Source organism: Pelodiscus sinensis, chromosome 8 (genome assembly GCF_049634645.1).
Source record: "Pelodiscus sinensis isolate JC-2024 chromosome 8, ASM4963464v1, whole genome shotgun sequence".
In the NCBI taxonomy this organism is placed as follows: Eukaryota; Metazoa; Chordata; order Testudines; family Trionychidae; genus Pelodiscus; species Pelodiscus sinensis.
The window spans coordinates 60,725,928-60,752,137 of NC_134718.1; the positions used below are offsets into that span (position 1 = coordinate 60,725,928).

The 26,210-nt window shown below is 37.4% G+C and overlaps 1 protein-coding gene across 1 annotated transcript in view; it reads left to right on the top strand.

Moving 5' to 3' along the window:
* The window catches only part of PDZD8 (PDZ domain containing 8), a 132,557-nt gene extending 107,962 nt beyond the window's left edge, over window positions 1–24,595 (top strand). Inside the window, exons 4-5 of the mRNA XM_014573726.3 lie at window positions 20,017–20,179; window positions 22,286–24,595. Of these exons, the coding sequence (XP_014429212.2) occupies window positions 20,017–20,179; window positions 22,286–24,486 (2,364 nt within the window). The 3' untranslated portion in view covers window positions 24,487–24,595. The remainder of the gene's footprint in view (window positions 1–20,016; window positions 20,180–22,285) is intronic.
* Window positions 24,596–26,210: the final 1,615 nt, after the last annotated feature.

A 26,210-nucleotide genomic window follows, 5' to 3' on the forward strand; every position in this document is an offset into this window, starting at 1 on the left:
TCAGTGGTACTCAACCATTTGAATTGATAATACTGTTGTATTTATGTCATGTGAAATAGATGGACTCAAGTTGTGATCAGAACTGGCTCTTTATCATCTTGAATGTAATGGCAAAATTCACACTGATCTGAATGGGTGCATGACTAGGACTTCAAAAAGGGGAGGGAGTTGTGCAAAGGCTAGGGTTGCCAGGTGGTTTAACCAAAAATACCGACCCCCCCCCCCAAAAAAAAAAACACCGGGAAAAAAATTATGTTGAGGGGGAAAAAAAGGGGGGGGGAGACCGAAGTTGTTGAGCAAAAAAAAAAAGGGCCTCAACAGCAATTAAGCAAAGAAAAAAAAATCAGCATGGCACCTTTAAGAAGTCTTTTTTGCCGGTGGCCATTTTGTTTTTCTGTTCCAGCCACAAGACAAGCCCTTGCGGAACCAGTTAAGCAGGGGGAAAGAGGGTACAGGAGCTGGGCCCCGTTGCTGAGTGTGTCGTAGGGTTCCCAGGTGTCCGGTATTTTCGCCGTCTGGCAGGGAGAAAAAACAGAAACTAGCGGACATTTTAGGTGTCTGGTGGTTTATTATTTTTTTTATTTTAAACCAGACAGGAGGTGAAAATACCAGACTGTCCAGGGCAGTACTGGATACCTGGCAACCAAAGGCTATCAGGAGAGTGTAAAGCCAGTGCTTAAAGTAGAAGTACTTACAGTAGTTAAAGAACTTCCTGAAAGTAATTCTAGTATTATAAAAAAAGCATTATTGGTACAAAATCAATCAATCTAGCATATATTCAAGCTATTCTTTGCAATCATTTAACCTTTCCATAAAAGTGATTTTTAAGCCCTTTGGTAAAATATACATACAAAGAAAAGGGTTTATATATAGACTCAAAGTAGAAAAATTCAAGGGCATTTGGAAATCTATTCTTTACTATTAAAGCCATTTTTTTTAAATCACAATTTTTCTTTGGTAAGTTTTTCTTTGGAATGTTGTATCTATGCCACATGATACTACAGTGACAATGGTAACTAATTAAAAATTGGCTATTGAAATAAAGCTTCTGTTTGTGATCAGAATATATGTTCTTGCTAATGAAGAGTGTGGGCAAAATTTTCAAGCAATGTATTTTACCTATGTAGAAAGAAAAAGGTGTTGATTCCTGTCACATACTCACTTAGAATTCCATAGTATAGAGCATTTACTTCATATTTCTAGTAGATTTGAATTTGACAACTTCGGTATTCTCTTTCTGGAAGATGGATGGTTCTTAGATCAGGACAGTTACAGATGATGGATGGATTGATTTTCATACTAATTTTTACAGTATATGTACTTACACATAATTTTCTGTTAAAAATGTGAAATAAAGTTTTTCTGATATCTCTTACAATTAGCTGCTGCATCAGTGTTTTCACAAGAGTCCACAAGAAGTTCATTTCAAGAAGAACTCCTAGTAAGCCAAATTAAGTTACACATAATATTAATGGTTCAAAGTGATTCCCTCAACTTTTTCGCTCTTCTCCATACCCAGTTTCAATAAACCCGTGTCCCTATTTGTCGTTAGACTGTTTGCCAGAGGTTTTTACAAAACATTCGTGTAATACCTGAGTCATGCTCAAATATTATTAGAGGAACCCTTTTTTCTATCAGATACATAAAAGGTGATATCAGAGTTGAAAAAAATCAATGTTTTCCATTTTTCAGAGCTGAAGAAAATCATCACAGTGGGGTTTAATAAACACTAAAAGGATGTCAGTGTAAAAGAGCATTTTAAGAAGAGCTACTTGGTGTTTCTACTAAATTGCTCTTCATGGAAGAGCTGCATATAAAAGTGAAGGTTTGCCTTTTACCTGCTTCTGACATTATTGTGAAGTTAAATGCAGGTTGCTTGCTTCCTTGTTTGTCTTTAACTCCTCCATTCAACTCCTGTAATTGCTGTTTAGTTAGAATGTGTCAGCAATTCATGATAATTGCCAAACGGCTTATTTTTTGAATGTTGCCGAAACTGTTTTTCTGTACAATTTTTATAGTAGTCAGTAAGGCTGAAACTGCTACTGTAAGCTTTTCAGAAGTACTGAGAGAAAATTATTTGCAGACCCTCTTTTTTCTTAATGGTAGACCGATCAGCTTAACTAGCATGCCAGTATTTTGTTTGGTTAAGTCCGTATCCTTCAGATATTTAATTTATTACCTTGAGAAGTCACATTAATTTAAAGAGGAAAACTCACCATAATAAAATTAAACATGTTCCTAAGCATTTGCAGGAATTAGGGTTTTGATGAATTATCACTTGCATACATCTCGATCTAAAGCTTGAGACATTCCAGAGTGGAATTGTACCTGCTTATTTTGTAATATGTACCTCTTTGTAGTTTTATGGATGACAAAATTTGTGATAAACTTAAACAAGAAATGGTCTGGTAGCACTTTATAGACTAACAAAACATGTAGATGGTATCATGAGTGATACCCACTTCTTCAGATGACCGGGGTTTTGTGGTATTCTTGCATATGGCTTGATGAGATTTTAAAAATATAAAATTTCACTGACCACAAAATAGTTTTCATAAAAGAAAAGTATTAAGGTCTTGATCCTTTAATTGAGATCAGTGGAGCTCCTCATGGGCAAGGAAGTCCACCCAAGAGCTATCAATTACAGGATGAGGGTCTAACATTTCATCTCATTAATGAAACAATAATGATGTTAAAAATAAAACTTTTCTAATTTTTGCTAATGTCCCATAGGAAGTGAGACTGGCCACTATCTTGGATTGCCTTCTATCTCAGAGACACCCAAGGTGCCACTTTTGAAAGCTTATTTTTTTGTTTGTATTTGTGTAATAATGTTAATGTAACTTGGGTTTGTGCTTTGATAATTTGTTCTAAAACTGTCTTATATTCTCCTTGGCATTTCTTTATTGGCATTAACATCATAAGTAGTGTACACATTTTTATTCCGTTAATATTGTTATGTAATTGTTTCATTAAATTTTAACATGGACACATACAGTACTGTAAGAAAATCACAACTTTTATTTCTTGGAAGTAAATAAAGTTGATCAAAACTCAGAATTTCCCATGGAGTAGAAAGAATTCCAATATTAAAGAAAATTTGCAAATTAGAAAAAAACAAAAGCAAAAATTTCTAAATTTCCTGTGGAATGGAATTTATGGGGAAAAATAATTTTGGGTTAATTGAAATGACATTTCAGTAAAATAAAAACATTTAGTCAACTACATTTTTACGTGACATTTTTTAATGTATTTGTATTGTAAAATTAAGATTTCATATTTTTAAAATGACTATAAAATGCAATTAAAATAATAGCATTCTAACTGGTCATTTGTATACTTACTTGCTTACTGGGGAGTGCTTGTTTAGCTTGTTTGGTTACTGGTTTAACTGGTCACTTGTAATTGATGTTCCAGTTAGTAGAATCCTAAAAATGTAGGGTTTAGAAGGGATCATCTATTTTACTCCATTGCACTCAAGGCAGGGTTAAGTAATAACTATATCATTCCTGAAAGGTGTTTGTCTAATTTATTCTTTAAACTGCCTGGTGATGGAGATGCCATAACCTCCTTAGGCAATCTGTGTCCGTGCTTAACTGTTTAACAGTTTGGAAATTTTTCCTAATGTCCCAACTAAACCTCCCTTGCGGCTTCTAGTTCTATCCTTAAAGGTTAAAGAGAACAATTTTCTTTCCTCCTTCTTGTAACAACCTTTTACACACTTGAAAATTGTTATGATTTCCCCCTTACTCTTCTCCTCTTCAGATTAAACAAACCCATTTTTTCCAACCTTTCCTCTTATGTCATATTTTCTAGACATTTCGTCATTTTTGTCTTCTGCACACTCTCCAGTTTGTCCATTCCTTTCCTGAAATATGGTGCCCAGAATTGGACACAATATTCTAGTGGAGTCTTATCAGTGTGGAGTAGAGTGGAAGAATTACTTCTTGTGAAGACATAGTCACAGGAGCGGCCCGAGGCCGGCTGCAGCAGCTGGCACCCTAGGCGGAGCGGCACAATTGGCGCCCCTGCCTGCACAGCCGTCAATGGCTGTGATGTCATCATCAGGCGCCCAGGCCAGCGGCGCCCTAGGCAGCTGCCTAGCTCACCTAGGCTCACCGGCTGCCACTGCATAGAGAACAATTGATCACTGTTGTCTTTAATAACCGCCCTTAACAGGCTTGAATACTGTTATCAGATTCCCCCTCAAATTATCTTTTCTCAAGACTCAACATGCATTTTTTTAAAATATTTTCCATACAGGTCAAGTTTTTTAAACCTTTAGTCATTTTTGTAGCTCTCATATTTAAAAATATAAAATAAAAAGATATAAAAATAAATCTAATATAAAATATTATATAGTATAAATGTGCAAATTAAAAAAAAAACGGATTCTCCATTCCCCCCCATCCATGTTATGTTTGTTATGTGTGAGAGAGAAGGCTTATGATGTGTTAACAACTACTTGGTTTGAATTTTTATTTGCTCCCTTCATTTGTTACCAGTGAAGATACGGGATGTTACTGTGGTGTCAGAAATTGCTCGTTAAGTGGAGGGAAATGAACAAAAAGGGTTAATTTTCCTCAAGAGTTAGTGGTTGACAGATTAGCTAGATGAATAGCTGCAAAAGATATTAATGTGAGCATGGAAGAATTTCTCTAGTCACTGAATCTAATCCAGGAGTCAGAGTAAGGGCTGAACTGACAGAAGGAATGGCACCAAAATAAAGCAAAAGAGCAATGAACTGAGAACTAAAGTCTTGAAGGGTCGTCATGGTCCAGAGTTTCAGTATAACTTTTCCACTGTGTGGAATAATGATTAATAAACAGTTTTATATCAAAATATTAAACTATAAAATACCATCGGGCGCACTAAGAAAGAACCAATCATGCAGTTGGAGAAATTCCACAGTATTCCTTCCGAAAAAGACCTGCTTGTTGAGCATTGATTTTTTTAAAATGCTGTTTTACAGTCTCTGGGATTCAGTATTGATAGCCATATAGTTTATACCTCTTACTGTTTGAGTCCAGTTAACATGAAAATGTAGTTCCTAATTTTTAGTTTTCCACAAGTCAGTTAGTATTGCACTTTACTTTTGGTTGTTTTTTTTTTTGTTATTGATCAAATTTTCTCTGAACCAAGCAGAATTGGCAGAAAAGACTTTTACAGGCTAACCCCCACTTGTATATTGGAGAATTTATTAAACAGGTAATTCCAGGATTTTTAGTTTCCCATCAGACAGATAATAGGATTTCTTTAAACATTGAAAAAAAAAATCTTCTTTTGTGACATTATTTTATAACTTGTTGCTGATTTTGACCCTCTTTCATTTTGAAAAAAAATCATGTTCTCAAAGAACATTTCATTTTGATGAATTGTCATTTTCTGACACACAATTTTCTACCAGTTATAATACTATAAATGATAATTTCCTTTCGATGGTGAGAGAATTGTCTAGCAACCTGAGCATGTGGATCTCTGTTGCATGGGTCTTGAAAAAATATGTAGTACAAAAATTCTACTTTTAGAGATTTGGGTCCAATTATTGAAACAAGGACAGTTTGAAGTTCTTTAGTCAAGAAATTTTATTGAACATTTTCCATGGTTATGATTTATATTAATGGATAACATGAATTTATTGATCAATTAGTTAATAAAGTTTATTCACTTTTATAAAAGTGAATAATGTAATTATAATTTTTTTAGAACATGCTACAATTGTGAAAAGTGTGGAACTGTACTCAACCTCTGACCATAAACAGCAGGATATTTCTGCTAAAATGTCCAGTAGAGAGAGAGAGAGAGAGATAAAAATCTTTAATTCAACAGGCTTATTGTGTCGTTTATTACATGAGTGGGCAGTGGAGCACATCCCAATCTAACGGTAGTTCTGATCGAGACAGTGTTGCTTTGGTTTATGTTGAAGAAGCTTATCTTGGCAATTAGTAGGGCTAAAAACATTTGTTTAAATAAAATATTTAATCTTACTAAGCTGCAAGAGATGTATCATTCTTCAGTATGATCCTTACTAGTCTAGACTTGACTTATATAGGAATTGAATTTTTAAAAAAAGGATTAAAAAATTGTTATTGAACATATTTCTAAGATGCTTATTCCCATAGTAATCAGGTGAAGTGAAAAATTTAACCAGAAAAGAATGTTACAGGTACTTACTTTTTCCTATTTTTAAAACACCACAGCCAGTTGTATCTTTAATCAGAAATTAGTAAAATAAAATTATGGGAGAATTTCCATTCTCTTACACTTGCCTAGCCAATAAAAAAATAGTGCAAGGCTCATTACAGTACTCCGCCCCACTTTCCTTGATAAGTATTTCTAAGATTTATATCCTTTGCATCCCTATATGAAACCATATTCTGTAAAGCAGCGGTGGGAAAACTCAGGCTTGGGGGCAAATGTGGTCCCCAGCTTGCCTGGATCCAGCCCCTGAGGCTCAGGACCCTCTCCCCAGCATTGGAGACCCTGTGCTGGCACTCCAGCCCACTCTCCGCCATGCTGCCCCACCACAGGGATGGAGAACACAGAACTTACTAGGCTGGGCCCCATAGACTCTGGAGTTAGGGTTGCCAGATGTCCAGTATTCACCCGGAGAGTCCGGTATTTTTGGCTCCTGTCTGGTAAAAAAAAAAATTCAGAGAATACTGGACACCTGAGATGTCCGGTATTTTCTGAATTTTTCCTTGGCCAGGAGGTGAAAATGCTGGGCATCTGGCAATCCTATAAACACTCAGCGCCCGGCCTCCCCCATCCCCAACACTCCCAGTCCCCCGACCTCAGCCCCCATGCTTACCTGGTTCCCCAACGGTGGTGGCACAAAATGGCTGCTGGCCAAAAGACCTAGGGAAAGCAATGCTTTCCCCTGCGTCTTAGTGCTCAACTTCTCCCCTGTTCTTATCCATGCACTCACTGTTAAAGGGAGCATGGTGTTTCAATGCTGTTTTATTTTAATTTGGGGGCAGGATAGAATTTTTGGAGTCTTTTTTTTTTTTATGCTCAACAACTTTGGCCTCCCCCCCCCCCTTTTTCCCCTTCATCAGAATTTTTTCCCTTTTTAGGGGGGGTTCAACCATCTGGCAACCCCTTCTGGAGCGTCTTTTGTCTTCTCAGTCAGGGGCTACATCAGTGAGGGTTGGGTTTGGGGGGTTTTGTTGTTGTTTTTTGCTACTCACTTTCTCGTGTGTGTGTGTGTGTGTGGCACCTGACTAATTTTTTCTGTGGGTCAGCAGTTCCTGACCCAAAAAAGATTCCCCGCTGCTGCTTTAAAGTAACAATAGATGAATGTTATAATAATAATGCTTGAGCTGACTTTTAAAGGTTGGTGGTGTTTTTTTCCCTTGCTTTCTTTTGCTTCAGTGCTAGTTGACCATGTGAGTGAAATTAGTATTTGATGTTTTGGGTAATTTAATTCATTCTGGCCAGTATTTAAATATAGAGGATTAGTAACTTTCATATAGTTCTGAAGCTTGTGCAAATTGAAGTTGCATCATATAACTCTAAGGTTAATCTAAGTATCTCTGTATGATGAACCCACAAGAGGAAATTGAAAATTCTCTTTACAGGCAGTCCCCGGGTTACATGGATCCGACTTACATCGGATCCCTACTTACAAACGGGGTGAGGCAACCCCGCACTAGCTGCTTCCCCCCAGCAGACCAGGGAGACATGAAGCTAGCGCCCCCTCCCCAGCAGACCAGGGAGACACGGAGCGGCTTTTCTCAGCAGACACCTCAGCTTGAGAATAAAGGACTGAGAGAAGTGAGGTGTGGGAGAATAAAACTGAGCTCTGGAGAAATGTTTGGCTAGAGTTTCCCCTACAATATGTACCAGTTCTGACTTACATACAAATTCAACTTAAGAACAAACCTACAGTCCCTATCTTGTACGTAACCCAGGGACTGCCTGTATATATTGGAATCAGCATTCTTACCTCAGCCTAAAGGGAGTTCAGGAGCCTAGTCTAGGAGCATGGCCATGAGTTGCTCATTAAGCCTAATTTTAAAATGAAAGCTTTGATTATATCTTTGCACCTTTGTTTTTCAGTCTCACTTATTGCTTCATATAATTGAGTCTGTTTTTTATCATCCTCTGTTAACAGCCTATTTAATAAGCATAGTTCAGTTACCTTTTGTGTTTATATGTTACCCATATAGTTTGTTCTCTCTGAGTCTATTGTGTTTTCTAACTGTAATTTCATTAAAGTGTACTTAATTTATATAACATTTATGTACCATCTATTGTATTAAATAATCAAATGTGGGATATGCTAAAGCTATGGAATAATTATCATACATATGTTTTTAATTGAAGGATGAATTAGAAAAGATTCAGTAGTGCTAACCAGAATTAATCATTTTATTACAGAAACTGAAGAGAAATCTTTCCACAACTTCTTATATGTATATATAAATAAACAATCCGATAAAACATATTCGGGGGGGGGGGGTTGTTTTCAGTTTTTCTCTCTAATTTCATTTTTTCCAGCGTATTTTCATCAAATCTCTGACAACATGTTAATGAATATATAAAGATTAAAGAGATTTTTTTTTAAAGTCACAAATTGGAGGTAAATGGCCAGTTGCTGTCTATTTCGGACAGGATCTCAGGCTGTTTTGGAAATCTCAGCCCAATAAATTAATAACTTATTTCTGAAAATTGTACTAAATAGTTTCCTGTAAAGTGAGTGTTTTGAGAGCTGAATTTGGCCCTCAGAGTTAGTCAGATGTTCAGAGAGTTTCCTCCTTGCTTTTCTTTCAGGTTTTTTTTCTACTTTTGGAAGGGAATGTGGCTCATTTGTCTAACCCTTTTTTATCCATGCAGACTGGAGTCCTCCCTCAGGATGTGTTCTATAGTGTAGAGGAGGATTTCAGACCCAAATGACAGTGATTTGCATCATCTTCTCCCATAGATTGGGGAGCGTGCCACAGAGAGGCCTGTACTCCCTCCTAGCTTGTATATCAGGAACCTCACAGAATGTCTATGAGAGAGGCTTTGTGGACTGTAATGAAATCAGAAGTGGTTTGATATTCCCTGATCCTTTCACATTCCCTTCTGGCCCAGAAAAATACGTTTCTGATTTTTTCACTTCACTGATTCACGGAGATGAAGAAATGCTAGTTTCAACCCACTGTTTATTTTGTAAGGTGATGCGTTGCAACAGTCTTTAATAATTTATACCTACAATTATTTCTGAGGCACAGAAGACAAGCAACTGTCTCTCATAGTCAACCTTCAATAGTAATGATTAGAATAAAATCCTTGTGTATGATTCTGTATGTCATTTCCCAAATGTCAGCTCTGCATTCAGAAATGCTAGTTTTACAGACTTCTTTATACACCTTTTTCTTTTTTTCCCCCTAAAACTACATTATGCTGCACCATCATGAAACAGTAAGTAGTGTGAGGAATCAGCTGTAATACTGGTAACAAGTTTTAAAAATCTGTTAAATGCTTTCAGCTGACATAAAATAAGGAAAGTGATAGTTGTGTTTGGACAATTGTGACATACCCATTTGCTACAGTAGTGACAACTAAATTATAATTACCTCTAATTATAGTAAATACCACATAGTTAAAAATCAATACATAGTCTATTGATTATTTAATAGGCCTTATTTGTAAAAATGTTCCTATTCTTCTATGTGAGGTTAAAAAAAATCAGATCTGCAGTGAACAACATCTTTGTTAATTCCAAATGTCCACCATTTGTAAAAGATGATTATTTGGCCTAAAGGGCCAAAATGGCAAAAGAAAATGTCAAGTTTCCAAGAAACCCATATAATACCATCAAAAAGGGATTTTTCAGGGCTTCTCTGTGCTTGGGTAAAAGCCAGACTTTTTTTTTTTCTGGTCTTAAAAGAATTTGTACCACTGGTCAGACAGTTTAATTTTCATTGCTATTAAGCTGTTAAAATTGTGTGTGTATGGGAGGGGGGAGAGAGAGAGATGTAAATAGGGTAAAATTGAAGAGGACTTCAGTTATTGAAAATTAAATTCTTCTGAATAAGTCATGGTACTTTATGTTGATACAGTTAAATGTTCTGGCTAGAACATTATGTTGATGTAGTTTAATGTTCTAGTAATGTAAGGCTAGTCAAAATGGCAAAACCACGGTGCCTGCAACAGTCTCATTATTGAGGTAGTTCCCCTTGTCTAAATCCACCTTTGAGAATGAGCATTTACATTACTTGCTTAGGCATGCTTAACTACACAGCTGTACCCAAGTCTAATTCATAAATTGAAGTTTTAAAATTGTTAATTTATAAACAACATACAGTCCTATTCCACCCTAGAGACTAACAAATACATCATGAGTTTTTGTGGGTAAAACCAACTTCATCAGATGAGTTGGAGTGGAAATTACAAAATCCAGAGTATATTTAACAGCAAAATCATTTACCTGTCAATTGTAGGACCAGTGTTAATGATGCTAATTGAGTCAGGCTCCCCCCACCCCACCCCCCCACACACACTGTACTTTAAGCTGTCTCCCAGGGATGGAATTTCTTTGTTTTAAATTGTTCTTTTCTCTGTTGCTTTAAAACAACTAGTAACCAAGTGTGCTTTATCAAGTATATCTTTTTGTTTTGTTAATAAAATCACCCTTTTTAAGGCAATAATTTGATTATTGTGTCCTGGACGGTAATAAGAGGTCTGTGTATGTATGCCTAAGTCTAAGAGGTCAGCTATCAGAGACTGCAGTTTGATTTCTCTTCCCTCCTTCCCCCCCCCCCCCCCAAACTCTCTTGTGGTAAGAGCTTGGTGCTACCCCTCTGATGAAGTCCAAGTGCTTTCTTCCTGGGTTCAAGAAGAAAAGGCTTTTCACTTGGTGGTGGCAGCTACTTCCTAAGGTCAGGGAATCTGTGACTGGGGAGCTTTTGAGCAAAAGCCTATAGAGGCAAGATATTTTTAAGGTTTCTTGCATGCCCCCACCAGCAGCTGGAATGCCAGAGTGGGGAACAGCCTTAACAGACTCCCATCTAAACATTTGACTTTTGAGGATATTTTAATGGGATGAGCAAGTTATGACTATCAAAGCTCTAAATGTGTAGCTATGAAGTTAAGCATCAGAAATGCATTAAGATTCATAAAGATTAAAGAAACACTTTGATTTTCACTAGCAGCTAACATCTGTTAGGCTTTCAAAATAATATGGGGGGGGGGAGCTATGAGTCACAGGGAATTTATTTTTCTCCTTCAATTTACTTCCAGAACATAGACCTATTATTAAATTGAACAGTGATAGGGTTATGTTCCATGATGTATTTCAATGCGCAAATAGTAGCAGTATTGATGAGCTTCCAAAACCTTTATTGTGAAATCAATGTTATTACACTTTATATCCCATTACATTTTGGTTGTGACACCACATCATAATGTTTTATTAATTCCAACCTGAATAAGAAGTGTGTGTAATTTGTTATATGTATTTTAAAATAAGCAAAGGGAGCAAGTTTTATTTGGCTTTTATGGCGTATTTCTTTTTCAGTTCTCTGTTCCCATCCCGTTATATGTTAATCATCAGATTATTTCATGATCAATAGAATGATGCTTGGGAGGCTGTTTTATATTCATGTCCTCCTTTTTGGGATATATTCCAGAATATGCCACAATTTAATGCAGCAGTTCTCTAACTCTTTCATGCTGTGTACCATTTCTGAATATTGAGATCCTCTTATTGACAACCTCCTCTCTCTGCCATCTAATCCCATGATTTCCTTAAGGAACTATAGTAATTGGTTACATGATAAAAAAAATAATGGCGGGTCTAATGTTTAATGACACCAAATGAAAACTCACTTTCATATGACAAGTGCAGTTACTTGGTGATTATGGGTTTTGTACATCTGCTGTTTATTTTTCTCCTTAGTGTAAGACTTTTTTTAACTAATAAGTGTGATTTCCTTACATTACCTGCCCCCTCAGTATTCCAATTGCTCTGTCACTTAGCATGCTGATTCCATCTGAGTTTCCTATTCTTTTAGATTTTTTGTGATCCACATATCAGTTTAATTTACACCAAAAAAGCACACAACAAAAAAAGACATGAAGTAGTCACATGTTGTGCACAGACACATGGGAGTTCAGTTGACTAAAAAGACCCTTGGAACCCTGAAAAAGCACTGGCCTGCACTATACCAAGCATAAAATGTCATTGTTGGTATTCTGGCCAGTGCCACATCATTATATCTCAGGGACCACCTGAAAGTGCTCAGACAGTCACTAATTATTGACAGTTTAAGAACCAACCCTCACTGCAGTAATCTGCATTGACAACTAGACAGCTCAGGCAAAGTAAAATTGGAAACTCATGTTCCTGAAATACTTTACATTCTTGAGTAACAGAAATTATTATAAAAACAAGTAGTCCTGTGGCACTTTAGAGACTAAAAATATATATATAGTTTCAGAGGGGTAGCCAAGTTAGTCTGTAACAGGAAAATCTTAAAAAACAACAAATAGACTAGTAGCACCTTAAAGACTAACAAAACATGTAGATGGTATCATGAGCTTTTGTGGGCACAGCAAATAGTCTAGTAGCACCTTTAAGACCTTAATGGTGCTACTAGACTATTTGTTGTTGTTTAAGTTTTTCCTGTTATAGACTAAGGGTATGTCTACACAGCAAAGTTATTTCCAAATAACAGCCGTTATCTCCAAATAACTTTCCTAGCGTCTACACAAGCCAACTGATATTTCAAAATTAATTCAAAATAGTGGAGGGCTTATTTTGAAATCAGTAAACCTCATTCCATGAGGAATAGCACCGATTTTGAAATTGCTATTTCGAAATAAGCACTGTGTAGACGCTTATTTCAAGATAGGAGGCCTCCAGCCTTTCCCACGGTGCCCTGCTGGCCGCCCTGGCCACAAGGTAACTTCTGACCTGATGCCCTGCCAGAACCAGTTTAAGTTCCGGCTGGCCTTAAATGCGATTCAGCGTCCAGTCAGTGTGGGCGTGCTGTTTCGAAATAGCAAAAAGCTATTTCAAAATGCATTTTGTGTGTAGACGCGTTATTTCAAAATAAGATATTTTGAAGTAACTATTTCGAAATTAGATATTTCGAAATAACGCTGTAGCGTAGACATACCCTAACTCTGCTACCCCTCTGAAACTTACCTCTCTTTTTTTCTTCCTCCTCTCCTTTTTTTCTCCTTTTCTTTCTCTTTTTTCCTTCTCCGCCCTCCCTCCTTCCCTTATTATTCTTGGATCTGGACTTCTAACACTACTGTCATCTGATGAAGCGGGCTGTGCCCACGAAAGCTCATGATACCATCTACATGTTATGTTAGTCTTTAAGGTGCTACTAGTCTATTCATTGTTATTTAAATATATATAGTATAGTGAGCTTTTGTGGACAAAGCTCGCTTCCTCAGATGAGCTTGAGTGAAGAAAAAAGGGGGGACGCTCACAATTTATAACAGAAAAGAAAGAGTAGAGTGCGGGGTGGGGGAGGAGGTGAAGTATCTGTAAAATTGTAGTGCCAGTGCTAATGAGGCTAATTGAATGGGCTGGAAATGTTCCATACTTAGCTTTTGATGTTAATTGGATGTTGAATGTAAGGAAAGGTACATTTTATAACGGGCCATTCAGTTCAAGTCTTTGTTCAAGCCTTGGGGAAACTGTCAGATTTGCATATGAAGGTCAATTCTGCATTCTCTCTCTCTCTCTGGTTGGTTTGTGAAATTCCTTTCTGGTAGAATGGCTGCTTTTAAATTTATTAATGAGTGTCCAGGCAGGTTAAAATGTTCCCCTACAGGTTTTTATGGATTACCATTTCTAATATTTGATTTGTGGCCATTAGTCCTTTGTTATAGAGACTGTCCAGTTTGGCCAATGTACATGGCAGGGGAGTATTGCTGGCACTTGATGGCATAGATCACAGAGGATGTGCAGTTGTATGAGCCTCTGATGTTGTGGCTTATGTGGTTAGCTCCTGTGACGGTGTCACCAGTATAAATAGGCGGACAGAGTTGGCAACAAGATTTATTGCCGGGGTAGGTTCTTGGGTGAGTATGTTTGAGATGTTATGTGAGGCTGCTGAAAATAATTTGCTTCAAGTTAGAGTGCTGGCTGTAGCCAAGGATCGGCCTGTCTCCCAAGGCCTGTGAGCGTGAGGGATCGTTTTCCAGGATAGGGTGTAGATTGTTAATGATGCTCTGGAAGGGTTTAAGCTGGGGGATGTAGGAGATGATTAGTGGTGTTCTGTTTTCCTTGTTAGGCCTGTCTCAAAGAAGCAGATCCTGAGTACTCATCTGGTTATGTCAGTCTGTTTGTTCACTTCTTATGCAAATTTGACCCTGTTTCCCATGGCTTGAACAAAGACTTGAAGTTACACTTATTCCCCAAGGCTTCCTTGGAATCCTTGGGACATTTCTCAGTCTGCAAGCTCCAGTTCTTCAAGGCAGTCCAGGCAAGATCACCAGTCCCAGCTGCAGTCTTTCTTCCCAAGCCACCTCCATGGCAGATATTCTCTGCGATTGTACTTCCTGAGTCAGTTCAACCTCATTTTATTGTACAGGACCAGGTACTCACTCAGAAATCCGCATTGCCCCCAGTCTCTTCTTTCTTGTCACCAGATGACTCTGCAGGACTGGAATCTTCTTTCCCTGTGCCTGAAGATTTTAAGACATACAACACTTCCTGAGTTGTATGGTTTCTGCATTGGGCAATGAAGCCAAGTTTGTGCAGAAGGATATGCATAAATAATCTAGATATTCTCTAAGGGTATGTCTACACTACCACCCTAGTTTGAACTAGGGTGGTTAATGTAGGCAACTGGAGTTGCAAATGAAGCCCGGGATTTGAATTTCCCAGGCTTCATTTGCATATTGCCGGGCGCCGCCATTTTTAAATGTCCGCTAGTTCGGACTCCGTGCCCGTGACTGCATGCGGCACGAACTAGGTAGTTCGGATTAGGCTTCCTATTCCGAACTGCCGTTACTCCTCGTGGAACGAGGTGTACCGGTAGTTTGGAATAGGAAGCCTAATCCGAACTACCTAGTTCGTGCCGCGTGTAGCCGCGGGCACGGAGTCCGAACTAGCGGACATTTAAAAATGGCGGCACCCGGCAATATGCAAATGAAGCCCGGGAAATTCAAATCCCGGGCTTCATTTGCAACTCCGGTTGCCTACATTAACCACCCTAGTTCGAACTAGGGTGGTAGTGTATACATACCCTAGTTCTCAACTCCTGGGAAGGTAGAGCACTCCTGATAAGTAAAGCTCTCTTGGGGTCTTTGTGGAATATCCTGCCTTCGTTACAATGTACAGCAAAGCATTCTGAGGAGGGGGAGAGGGGAAGGTGTGATGTTCCTATGCAGAGCATCAATGTTTGCTGTTTCCACACAACCCTAAGTTCTCTCATTGTAATGCAAATAAATGACAGATCACAGCAGGGTAGATACAAGCCACTGACTAACGACAAAAAGTTTGAGTCTGTATTTTGATGGGATTCGCTCTAATAACCTTCCCAATTTAAATCACAACTAATTTGCTCCGGGGATCTTCAGGACACTTACTTCTTTGTGGCAGTTCTCCAGAGTCACAGAGGTTTGAGATTTGTCATTGCGCATCAACTCTACCAGTACTCTCCAAGTGTTAATAGTGAACAGATTATTTCAGGGAATTCCGCACTTGTCTGTGAGTCTATGCTTTCGACCTTCAGCTATTCCTAAAGCTATTAAGTTATATGGCTGCATGCACTTAATTGTCCAGCATGCAAGATTGTGCCTTCATCTTCTTCAAGCATGGTTGAAGTTGGTCTATCACCCAAGTTATCAGTCATTGAACAGGTTTGTTCAAGGGCCTCCAGCAATTCTTGGCTCCCTGTTGTGGTGGACAGCTCAAAGCAACATATACCAGAGTGTTTCCTTTGTTCATCCTCCTCCAACCAGGATCATAGTTATCATTGCTTCCACAATAGGTTGTGGGGACATTTGAGAAACTGAAGGTACAAGATTTGTGGATGGAACAGAAAGCAACTCTTAATGTCAGCATCCTGGAGTGTCAAGCCATTTTATAGTGCATGAAGTGTATTTTGATCACAAATCGAGGGCACAGCAGTTCAAACAGTCACTGACAACTCCATGGTATATTATGCGTACAAGCAGGGAGAAGCCTATCCCAGCCAGCTTTGTCAGGAGGTGAAAAAGTTATGGGAGTTCTACATCAAAGAGAACATCATTCTTACTGCTATTGGCCAGTTGTATAGGAAAGAATGTCTTGCAGAATCACTGCTATCAACTTGTTTACAATGAAGAACAGCAAGAAGTGCCATCAGTTTTGCTTTTGAATAAGCCTCAGAGTTCTTTAACCAATGCATTCTATCTGAATTAGGATTGTCCCTGATATATGCTTTCACCCCAGTTCCAATCATTCCTCAGGTCATCCACAAGATGAAGATGGATTGTGTCAGGCTGATTCTCATCACATCAGCTTGGACAAGTCATTGTGGGTTTTCCAACCTCTTCCATCTGTTTCCGTCCATTCCTCCTCTTGTTGTCCTAGTCTACCAACACAGGACTACAGTCAGAGTTTGTATCCAGCACTAAACTGTCTTCACCTCACAGAATAAATGCTATGTGACTAGACACTGAAGAGGAGTGCTGTTCCAAAGCTGTTCAGTGGATTCTTCTTATAAGGGCTACCTGTTTGACCAAGAGGAAACTTTGCTTTTGTCCATGGCCTGGGAATTCAACAGATGCAGGCCTACAGTTGGGTATTTTGGAGTACCTAAAACAGACCAGAGGACTGAAGGTATATCAATTTGTTGAGGGTCTGCTTAATAGCAATGTTAGTGTTTTCAAACTTCACAGTAGTCAGATTTCTGAGGGAGATCTCATCTCTTCCCAGCAGAGAGGGAAGTAATTTCTCAGTGGGACCGTAACACTGGTTCTGTTGTCTTCCTGGGGGTCCTTCATTTGAGGCTTTGGCAATTCATTCTCTTTCTCCCCTATGACAAAAGGCAGTATTTCTTGTGGCAATAACTTCTGCAAGAAGAGTTAATGAAGTGTAGACACTAATGGCATATTCAATTTTTCATGGACAATGTGGCCTTGAGACCTCATCTTAACATTTTGTCGGTTAGTGTCACAATTTCATTTTATCCAGACTTCTTTCTTACTTGTGTCTTTTTCTCCAAACCTTGTATAGTATAGACAAATAGCATCTTTGTTCAATGGATGTGAGACAATATTTGTTATTTTGCTTGGAAAAAACTAAGCCATTTAGTTCTTTCTTGCATATTTATTTCCTTCACAGATTAGATGAAGCAGCCCCTGCACAATTGATTTCTAAGTGGATAACATTCAGGATTGCAACAATTCCAGGGATAGTTACGATTTTGTCTCCTCAGAGATTTATATCTCATTCAGCAAGAGCATTACTTAGTGACATTTCAGTATTGTTTGTTTACAGACCCGCTCCTTGGTCATCCATACATACCAACTATTATGCTATTACAAATGCATCTAGGTCAGAGGCAAATTTGAGGAAGGCAGTCCTGAAGGAGATTCCAAGCCCCGTCTCCTTCTGATATTAATTACCTGAGTGGAATATATTTGTGCAGCTCACTGAAAGGAGGAAAGATGGCTACCAACCTGTACAGTAACTGCTGTTTTTAGACGTTTAGTCATGTATTCCATGACCCATCCTCTATCCACTCTGCACTAGAATCTCAACTCTGAATTTGATGTGAAGGAACTGAGCAGTTAGAACAATGCCAGGGAGGGGGGTTAGGAGTCAGAGATAACAAACATTGTCCTGGGGTTGTAAGATGAATTTTTCCAGATTTGGTGCACTGCACATTTGCACACTTGAGTGCTGGAATGCATGTCTGCATCTGCATCCACATTTCAAAGAACAGCAGCTACTGTACAGGTAGTGCCTGTGTGTGATCCAAATACTCAGCACTTTCTATGAGGTTCCAGCTCATTGCTTTAGCAAACATATCCATTCGAGAAATGGGGCTCTATCCTTACAAGCTCTCTAAAAACTAGAGTTACTGGTAATTATTTTTTTCAAACACCTATCACACATTATTATTAGTGTATGTTTTTAGTTATTAGACTAGTATCCAAAAGCCGTGGTTGGGACTGGGGTTTTTTATGGTAGGTGCAATAGTTACCTCATTTTACTTCCTCTGCTAACCACATATTTTTACTGGTCATTAAGTAACGCTAAGTCCATTTCGTGGTCACTGCTATTTACACCGAAATGCACTGCATTAGAGCTGATCTTGTTGGGTACTAGTTTTCAAATAAGTTGTTGTTTTCTTCAGAATGGACTTGGAAATAAACGTGACTTTTCTCCAACTACACTTTGACCATGTTGGAAAAACACCTCTCAAAATATAATGAACCCCAACCTTTCTGAGTAACCTCAACCATCGGGGATTCAGGACTAGGATAACAGCTCTTCTCCTTGGATACTGTAAATGAAAGACCAGACCAGAACCCAGCCTTTTTCTTCTAACGATGACATAAAAAAAAAATCACATTTTGTTAATTGATTCCAGACTCTCTGGGCTGAGGTTATAATTTTGAATTAGATTTAATAAAGGACTGTAGATTATCAAAGTAGATGGCAGAAAGGCTCCAAAGAAGTATTAATACAGTACAATTAAATTTGAAAAACCTGCTAAACCTAATGCAGATAAAATGGGAATCATCCTGGTTTTTTCTGTCATTTTCTTACTAAATAAACTGTTCATTGTTGTCAGTCTCTTGCCATCAGTAGTCTTCTACTTCTACAGTACGCAAAGCTACATAACCTAACATCATTGTGTCTATGAACATTGATTCAATGAAATGTATATTACTGTGTCAAGAGTCTTTGCCTTCAATAGCCCCTTTGTAAAATTTCTGTTCATTTTCCAAAAATATTTTTAATAAACTATTCTTGTTTCAATCCTACCTGTATAGCACATTGCTGATCAACACTAGAGTTATCTCTAACACTGACTGGAAAGGGAGGAGATAAGAAATTAAAGTAATTTTTATAGGCAATTAGATTGTTCATTTGTATAACAGAAGTGGTTAGAGACCCCAAGTGACTTCAGAAAAGGGCCTTGTTGTTCTCAGAGCTATTCTTACACATAGTTAGACAGTCACTGCCCTGACACATTAACAGTTTTAGCTCTCAAAATAGGCAACACTAAGAGGATATGAGAGAATGTTATCCCCATTTTACAGATGGAGACCTGAAGCACAGAGGGATGATGTGATTTTCATAGGTTAACCTAGGAAGTCTGTGTCAAAGCTGGGAAGTAAACCCAGATCTTCTGCCTTAACCACAAGACCTTTCTTAGGTAAAATTAATTGTAGTACATAATGCTTTCATGTCTGCAAAGCACTGTATAAAACTTAACTGTTCATCAAAAACAAGTCTGTCATGGCTAAAACAAAAGGGGCATTGATAAAGCAGATATGGTAAGGAAAAGGGTCTCAGAAGCAATCTTCATATACAAAAGCATCTTATGATATTGAGCAAACCAGCAAGCACTCAAAAGGAAAGGATAATCTGCAGACCGTTCAAACATAGATAATTGAATAGTGGCTCAGGAAATTGGGGGAAGGGGCTGCTTCAATAAATTGAAAGCAAATAAAAAGTTTCCTTTAGAGGATTTCTGCAAACAGTGATTGTGTCTCAATCCTTAGAAAATGGCAAATTAAATTTCACTCCTTCAATTGAGAGACTGAACATAGAAGAACTTGCAATGTCTAAAATGGACAGAAATGCACTTTGGCAGAAGTACAGTAGATACCCAAATGATTCAAATATACTGTGTACATACAAAGTAGCATCCTTAGAAAATGGTGAATATAGGACCTGATCTAATGCCTGCTGAAGTCAAGTGGATCCCTGTACTGTCAAAAAGTTGATTGTTGTATTCTGTTTCATAATGCTTATTTTTATAATTATTTTCATTCCATAAACTAACCATTGACGCATTGCCACCTATTCCCTGTATTCCAATAAACATCTTTTCTTTCCAGGCAGAACTAATTAAAGGGAATTTACAAAGTGTTGGACTCACTCTCCGGCTAGTGCAGTCTAAGGAAGAGGATGGAGGACATGTTGTTATTGAAACTGTGACCCCAAACTCACCTGCTGCAGTTGCTGATCTCCAACGGGGAGATAGACTTATAGCTATTGGAGGTACATAATCACATGATTTGTTTTAAAAATCCATAATGTTGTTATAAAATAGTAATAATCAGTTTTATTCAACTAAAATATTTAAAACAACAAAATCCATGTCCTATTGTTACATTAGCTTTTGTATATTTGACTACCTAACCTGTATATTTTAACACTGATCCAGGTTCTTGTACATAAAAAGTTATTTTCTACTTGATGTAAAGCCAAACAGCTGAAGTACCATTTTTTAAGTGTAGTTGTACTCTTTACAGCTGTAAGAACAGCATTGTGAGGTTCCCTGTTGATTCTTATAATGTTTTGCTAGAACATCTGTTTACTTAAAAAGCAAGATAGAATTTCTGTTTCCCAGGCCTGAAAATTCACTGTTCACTCTAAAATGCTAACATGAGTGCGAACTTATTTCTGACCATAAAATATCACATACAACTCAAATGTGACAGAGAGATTTGTTGAATATGTGCTCTTTTTACATTGGGTGCTGTAGGTTCTCATAACATCTGACCTTGTGTCCACTTTTATGTAAGAGCTGAAATATTGCTTAAGAGTCTAAGTACCCAAATTTGCAAATGCTGGCCAATGTTAAGTGTAAGTTTAGTTGCTTCATAAAAGTCATTATGTATCCTGGATCATTGTGCAAATCTCCCATTGAGATCATTAGGAATCCTGGTGTGGATTGAGGGTAATATGTTGTCCTAAAATGACACCTGGGCTCAGACCATAGTTTAAAATGGAATTCTACTGTAACAGAAGACTTGGATACTCTATGATCTGTATGGCCCACATAGCCTCTCTTTGTCCAACAAAGAATAGGTCAACCACTGATCCTAGAAACCTCTTTCTTTTTAAAAAAATTACTAGATTATATTTTTCTTAGTAATTGATCAAAAATCTGAAACGTCAATTTATTTTTGTTATCTTCATATTTAAGTTGAGAAGGTATGCTGTTATAGTTGTCTCTAAATAGACATGTCATGTCTAATTGAAGTAAAAATTAAGTTTCCAGTCACAGTAAAATAATATCCTGAGTTCAAATTGCTGTGGCAAGCAGGACAAGATCTTGATCACAGAGCCAGATCATTAGTCCCCATTAATTGTTTTCCTAAGGTATGCCAAATAAGTCAGGCAATTATTTAAACTATTTCAGGTCTCCAATAGCACAGTTCCATGCTTCAGCAGTGGGACATGCTAGGTTCCAAACAGGACCAGACCCCCGAATCAAATGCCCATGTACTAGGTGAAGGAAAGATGTCCAGACATTCAAGCTATATTTGATTTCTGTTGATGAACCCATGGAACTAACAATAAACTGATTTACAAAATAGTGTTAAACATGACAATGAGCCAGATCCTGAGCCCTGCCTAAATTCTCATTACATTGCTCTAGAGGTCTTAAAAAAGCTGGCTCAGACAAGCACCTGAGGATTCCCCAGCGCAACAGAATTCCTGGCTAGCATAAAGTCAATAGCCTGCCTTATATCAGTCCATGGACTTTGAGTTCAATAGAACTATTTAAATACTTATACTAAACACATTCTTAAGTACCTGGCTGAGTCAGAGCCTTAGAATGATGCTTAGGTATCAGTTTAGGCTATGCCTAGGAGCCAGACTGAGGGGGGTGAGGGAGGAGGGGAAGGTTACTTTGAGAAGTCTTCACCTCCTCCCATTAGCTGAGAATCTTGGCCATGGTGCCTACATGATGCTGCTAATGTATTGATACTGATTTCTTTATTAGCCTAATGCTACCTTTATTATTAAAGTTATAAATATTTCTAAGGCAGGTACCCAGCCTTCTGTGTCTGAGTGCTAAAATGCTACTAAAAACCCAGTATGCACCAGTTCATTTTCAGTTTAATAGTAAACTGGGTTTTTTTTTAGCAGTTATTGTTTCCCCTCACTTCAACACTGTTGTACTTAGTAGGATTCTTTTCATTATTCTTACCTATTACCTTCAAGTTGGGATCTTACCACAATAGCTTGACTATTGCCCTTCACTAATAACAATATTAGTATTAAATATTACAGATTTAAATTAGAGTTCTGCTATTGTACACTTGCATCATTTTTTTCTTTCAAGTTTGCTCATTTTTCTTTTTGTTTTAATAGGAGTTAAAATCACATCGACTGTTCAAGTGCTAAAACTTATCAAGCAGGCTGGTGACAGAGTTTTAGTGTTCTATGAAAGGCCCGTTGGTTATAATCAGCATGGTGCAGCACTGCAGGATGGCTTTGGGCCATTAGAAGACCCTGCTTTTCTGGCACACTCAGAAGAGGACCAAACTAGTATTTCAGCTGATGCTGATAACAAAGAACTGGAGTCAGAATTTGAAGATTTAGCTTCTGAGATAAAGTCATCTGAGGTCAAAGAAGAAATGCCAACAACTCAGAGTCCCAAACGCTCTGTAGTAACATTTGCTACTAAACCACTTGGAACAATATCTCCAATTCTAAATCGCAAGCTACATTTAGGAGGTTATCAGACAACTTTAAAAACACAACCAAAAGATGGAGTCAAACTGGTAGTGCCCAAAAGTTCTGAGGGTCAGGATACATCACAACAATCAGTTAAACCACCTCAGGGGAGCAGTACAAAACCTCCTGTACCACCTAGGCCACTAATTAAACTTATTTTGCCTTCTAGTGAAACTCAAAATCTGTTAGAAACAGGGGACATATCTTCTGAAAAACCAGAGAGGCCTCCTCCTCCTGCAAACAATGGTGACAAATGCACGGAAAAAATAACAAAAAATAATGATCAAGTGGAAGATTCCACAATATCAAAACCAACAGGAACAAAACCAGAAATAGTGAAAGATACAATTTCAGAAAATTCACGTAGTTCTAAGGAAAGTGGAGAGGACCATCATACATGGGAATCACCAGAAATTCCTTATCGCAATCGACTAGGTCGATGGGCAAGGATAAAGTCATCCTCCTGTATATTTGAAGTGGAAGGATACCATAAGTACCTTAATGTTGCACTTTGGTGCAGAGACCCTTTCAAAATGGGTGGTCTCATCTGTTTAGGACACATAAGTATAAAACTTGAAGAAATTGCATTAGATTGTATAGCTACATCATCCATGGAATACTTTAGAACACTTAGATTAAATGCTCCTGCACCTAAAGCAGCAGTCACTAGAACTGCTTTGCGCAATTTGACAGTGCATAAGGGATTCAATGAAAAGTTTTGCTATGGTGATATAACTGTACACTTTAAATATCTAAAAGAAGGTGAACCAGAAGACTCAAGTTTTCTGCTGGAGAAAGAAAAGGAATATAATTTGGTAGAAGAGGTTCATGCACTGCAGAAGGAGGATCCTTATCTGGGACAAATGATTATTACGGACAATAAACATAATTTTCAAGATACTCAGTTCCAGAATCCAACGTGGTGTGATTACTGCAAAAAGAAGGTTTGGACTAAAGCAGCTTCCCAGTGCATGCTTTGTGCTTATGTTTGTCATAAAAAATGTCAAGAAAAATGTCTAACTGAAACCCCATTTTGTGTAGGAACTGAAAGGAGACTTGACCAAATTGACGGAAGTTATAGGATGGAGGGGCAGGAAGCTCCTCAACCTGTTTCCTCTCGTGTTGATTCAGAATCTAAATCTGTGAACAAAACTACTGGTTTAACAAGACATATCATCAACACAAGTACTCGTTTGTTAAATCTTCGTCCAGTCCCTAAAGCTCGCCTTGTTGAGCCAGGGATGGACATTGTAGAACCTTCACCAAAGCACACTCCGAACACTTCAGATAATGAAAGCAGTGACACTGAAATTTGCAGTCCAAATAGTCCCTCAAAACGTGCAGCTAGCACAGGGATAAAGTTACCACGGAAGGAGGGAGGGCTAGATGACAATGTCTTCATTGCAGTAAAAGAAATTGGCCGTGACCTCTATAAAAGCTTGCCCACGGAGGAAAGGTTCCAGAAATTAGAGTTCATGTTGGATAAGTTGCAAAATGAAATAGATCAAGAGTTGGAAAATAATAATTCACTTATTCGAGAAGAAAGAGAGACAAGTGATACAAGGAAAAAAGCACTAATTTCTACTGCATTGGCTAAATCAGGTGAAAGACTGCAAGCCCTTACACTGCTTATGATTCACTACAGAGCAGGCATTGAGGATATAGAGTCTTTGGAAAATACACCTTTAGATCTGCAATCCAGAAAAATAACTAAATACGCAGAAGACAACAGCACTGCAGAAGAAATTGATCATAAAGATGTCAGTGTACCACAGGCTCCAACATTCAACAACATATCAGCGGAATCGCCTAACACTCCTCATTCAGTAGATTGATAGTTGTGTATTTGATTTTCGGAAGGGTGGTCTGAAAACAATACTTTGCACTTAATCAAAAAAATCAGATAAGTCAAAATTTAATTAAAGAGTGGTACCATGTACATAACCTGCTTCACCACAGTTATTTGCCTGTGTAAGAGTACGGTTAATAGAGGTTTTTCCCCAGCTACAGTACCACCATTTTGTTATACTGGCTGGTTCAAATTGTGTTAAAACTACATTTTTGGGTTTATACTGGGAGTTATTTTTAATAATTTATTTTTAACTTTTTTCTAATTATGTAAGCTAACATTTCATGTTACTGTATATGTGGTTTCTGTTGTGCATTATTGACCTTTTTGTTTTTGAATTAATGATTTGAACAGGAGATTGTCAGGATTTTTGAAATGTTTGATTTCAATTATATGTTGAAAACATTGTGAACTTGCTGCATGCCTAAAGTGATGACAACACAGCAGTCATTGAAGGACCAAGTTTTGAAATTTTGATCATGTTGCATTTGTCTTCTAAATAGTTTTTGTTTTTTTGCGCCAAATGTATCATGAAAACAGACACTGTGGCTTTTCTTTTGTCTGTTATAACAACTATCTAGTAAAGGTATTATTACATATCAAGTTGCTTGCTTTCTATACTTTTGTTAAACACAGATAACTTTTCAAAAGTTGTGGCTAATCTGAAATATAGTAATGCTGTACCAAACAAAATATTTCCTCCTTAGAATATTGGGATATTAAACCCTATTTGAATATAATACATAAGTATATAACAGTATTGTTTAGTAATTTTATTGGACGAGTCCAGCAAAAAGTAGCAACATTATTTTAAATATATAAATGGCTGTCAGGCTTATAGCATATCACATTTTTAAACTTTAATGTTTTAACCTATTAAAAGAAAATTGCAGTACTGAATATGGATTTTTAGAATTATCATTACCATTCCTCTTGAAAAGGCATGCAAGAAAGTTAAGATTTTTAAAGGTTTACAATTTATTTTGCCACCCACAGATACTAAGTGCAAAATAAATTTCATATTTAAACAAAATCACTATATACTATGTATCTCAACATTTTTGGTGTCACTCTGCATTACAAAACTGCATTCAGCCACTCACCCAAAAGAAACAGATAGAACAGAGAGACCACTTTATTCAGGAAAGCATGTTTACATTGGATCAAAACAAATAAGTTGTTTAGTAGAAGTGAGGAAGAATTTTGGCTAGCACTTTTTGAAAAGAACCATCTGATTTTGTGTTGTCAGTTGTGGATTCTAGCATCATCTGGCTAAGTATGATATTCCTATTGGTTTATTATAAATGTGTCTTGAGATTTCATTTGTCTATGTAGATAAATCATATATTGTTTTCAACTTTATTTTAGGTACTGTTATATCATTGACTGTAGCAAATGGTGAAACTAAACAGTGAAACTAAGAGTTAAATTGTTTTATTTTTTAATAATTGGCAGGCAGCCACTAACATAATATTCTTTTCTGATTTGTCTCAATTTATTTTGTGATGGACAAAACAAAAAACAATAGTTTGAGCAGGAAAAAACCATGTATATTTTTAAGTAAAATCAATACTCATGCAACTATAGTGTATTGACAATTTTTTTATATATATATTTTGGGGCACTTGACTATTTAGCTGATGTGTGAAAACACTATCCATGCTCAAATAGACATGTATTACTTTTTAAAATTCTGCTTTATCAAATAGT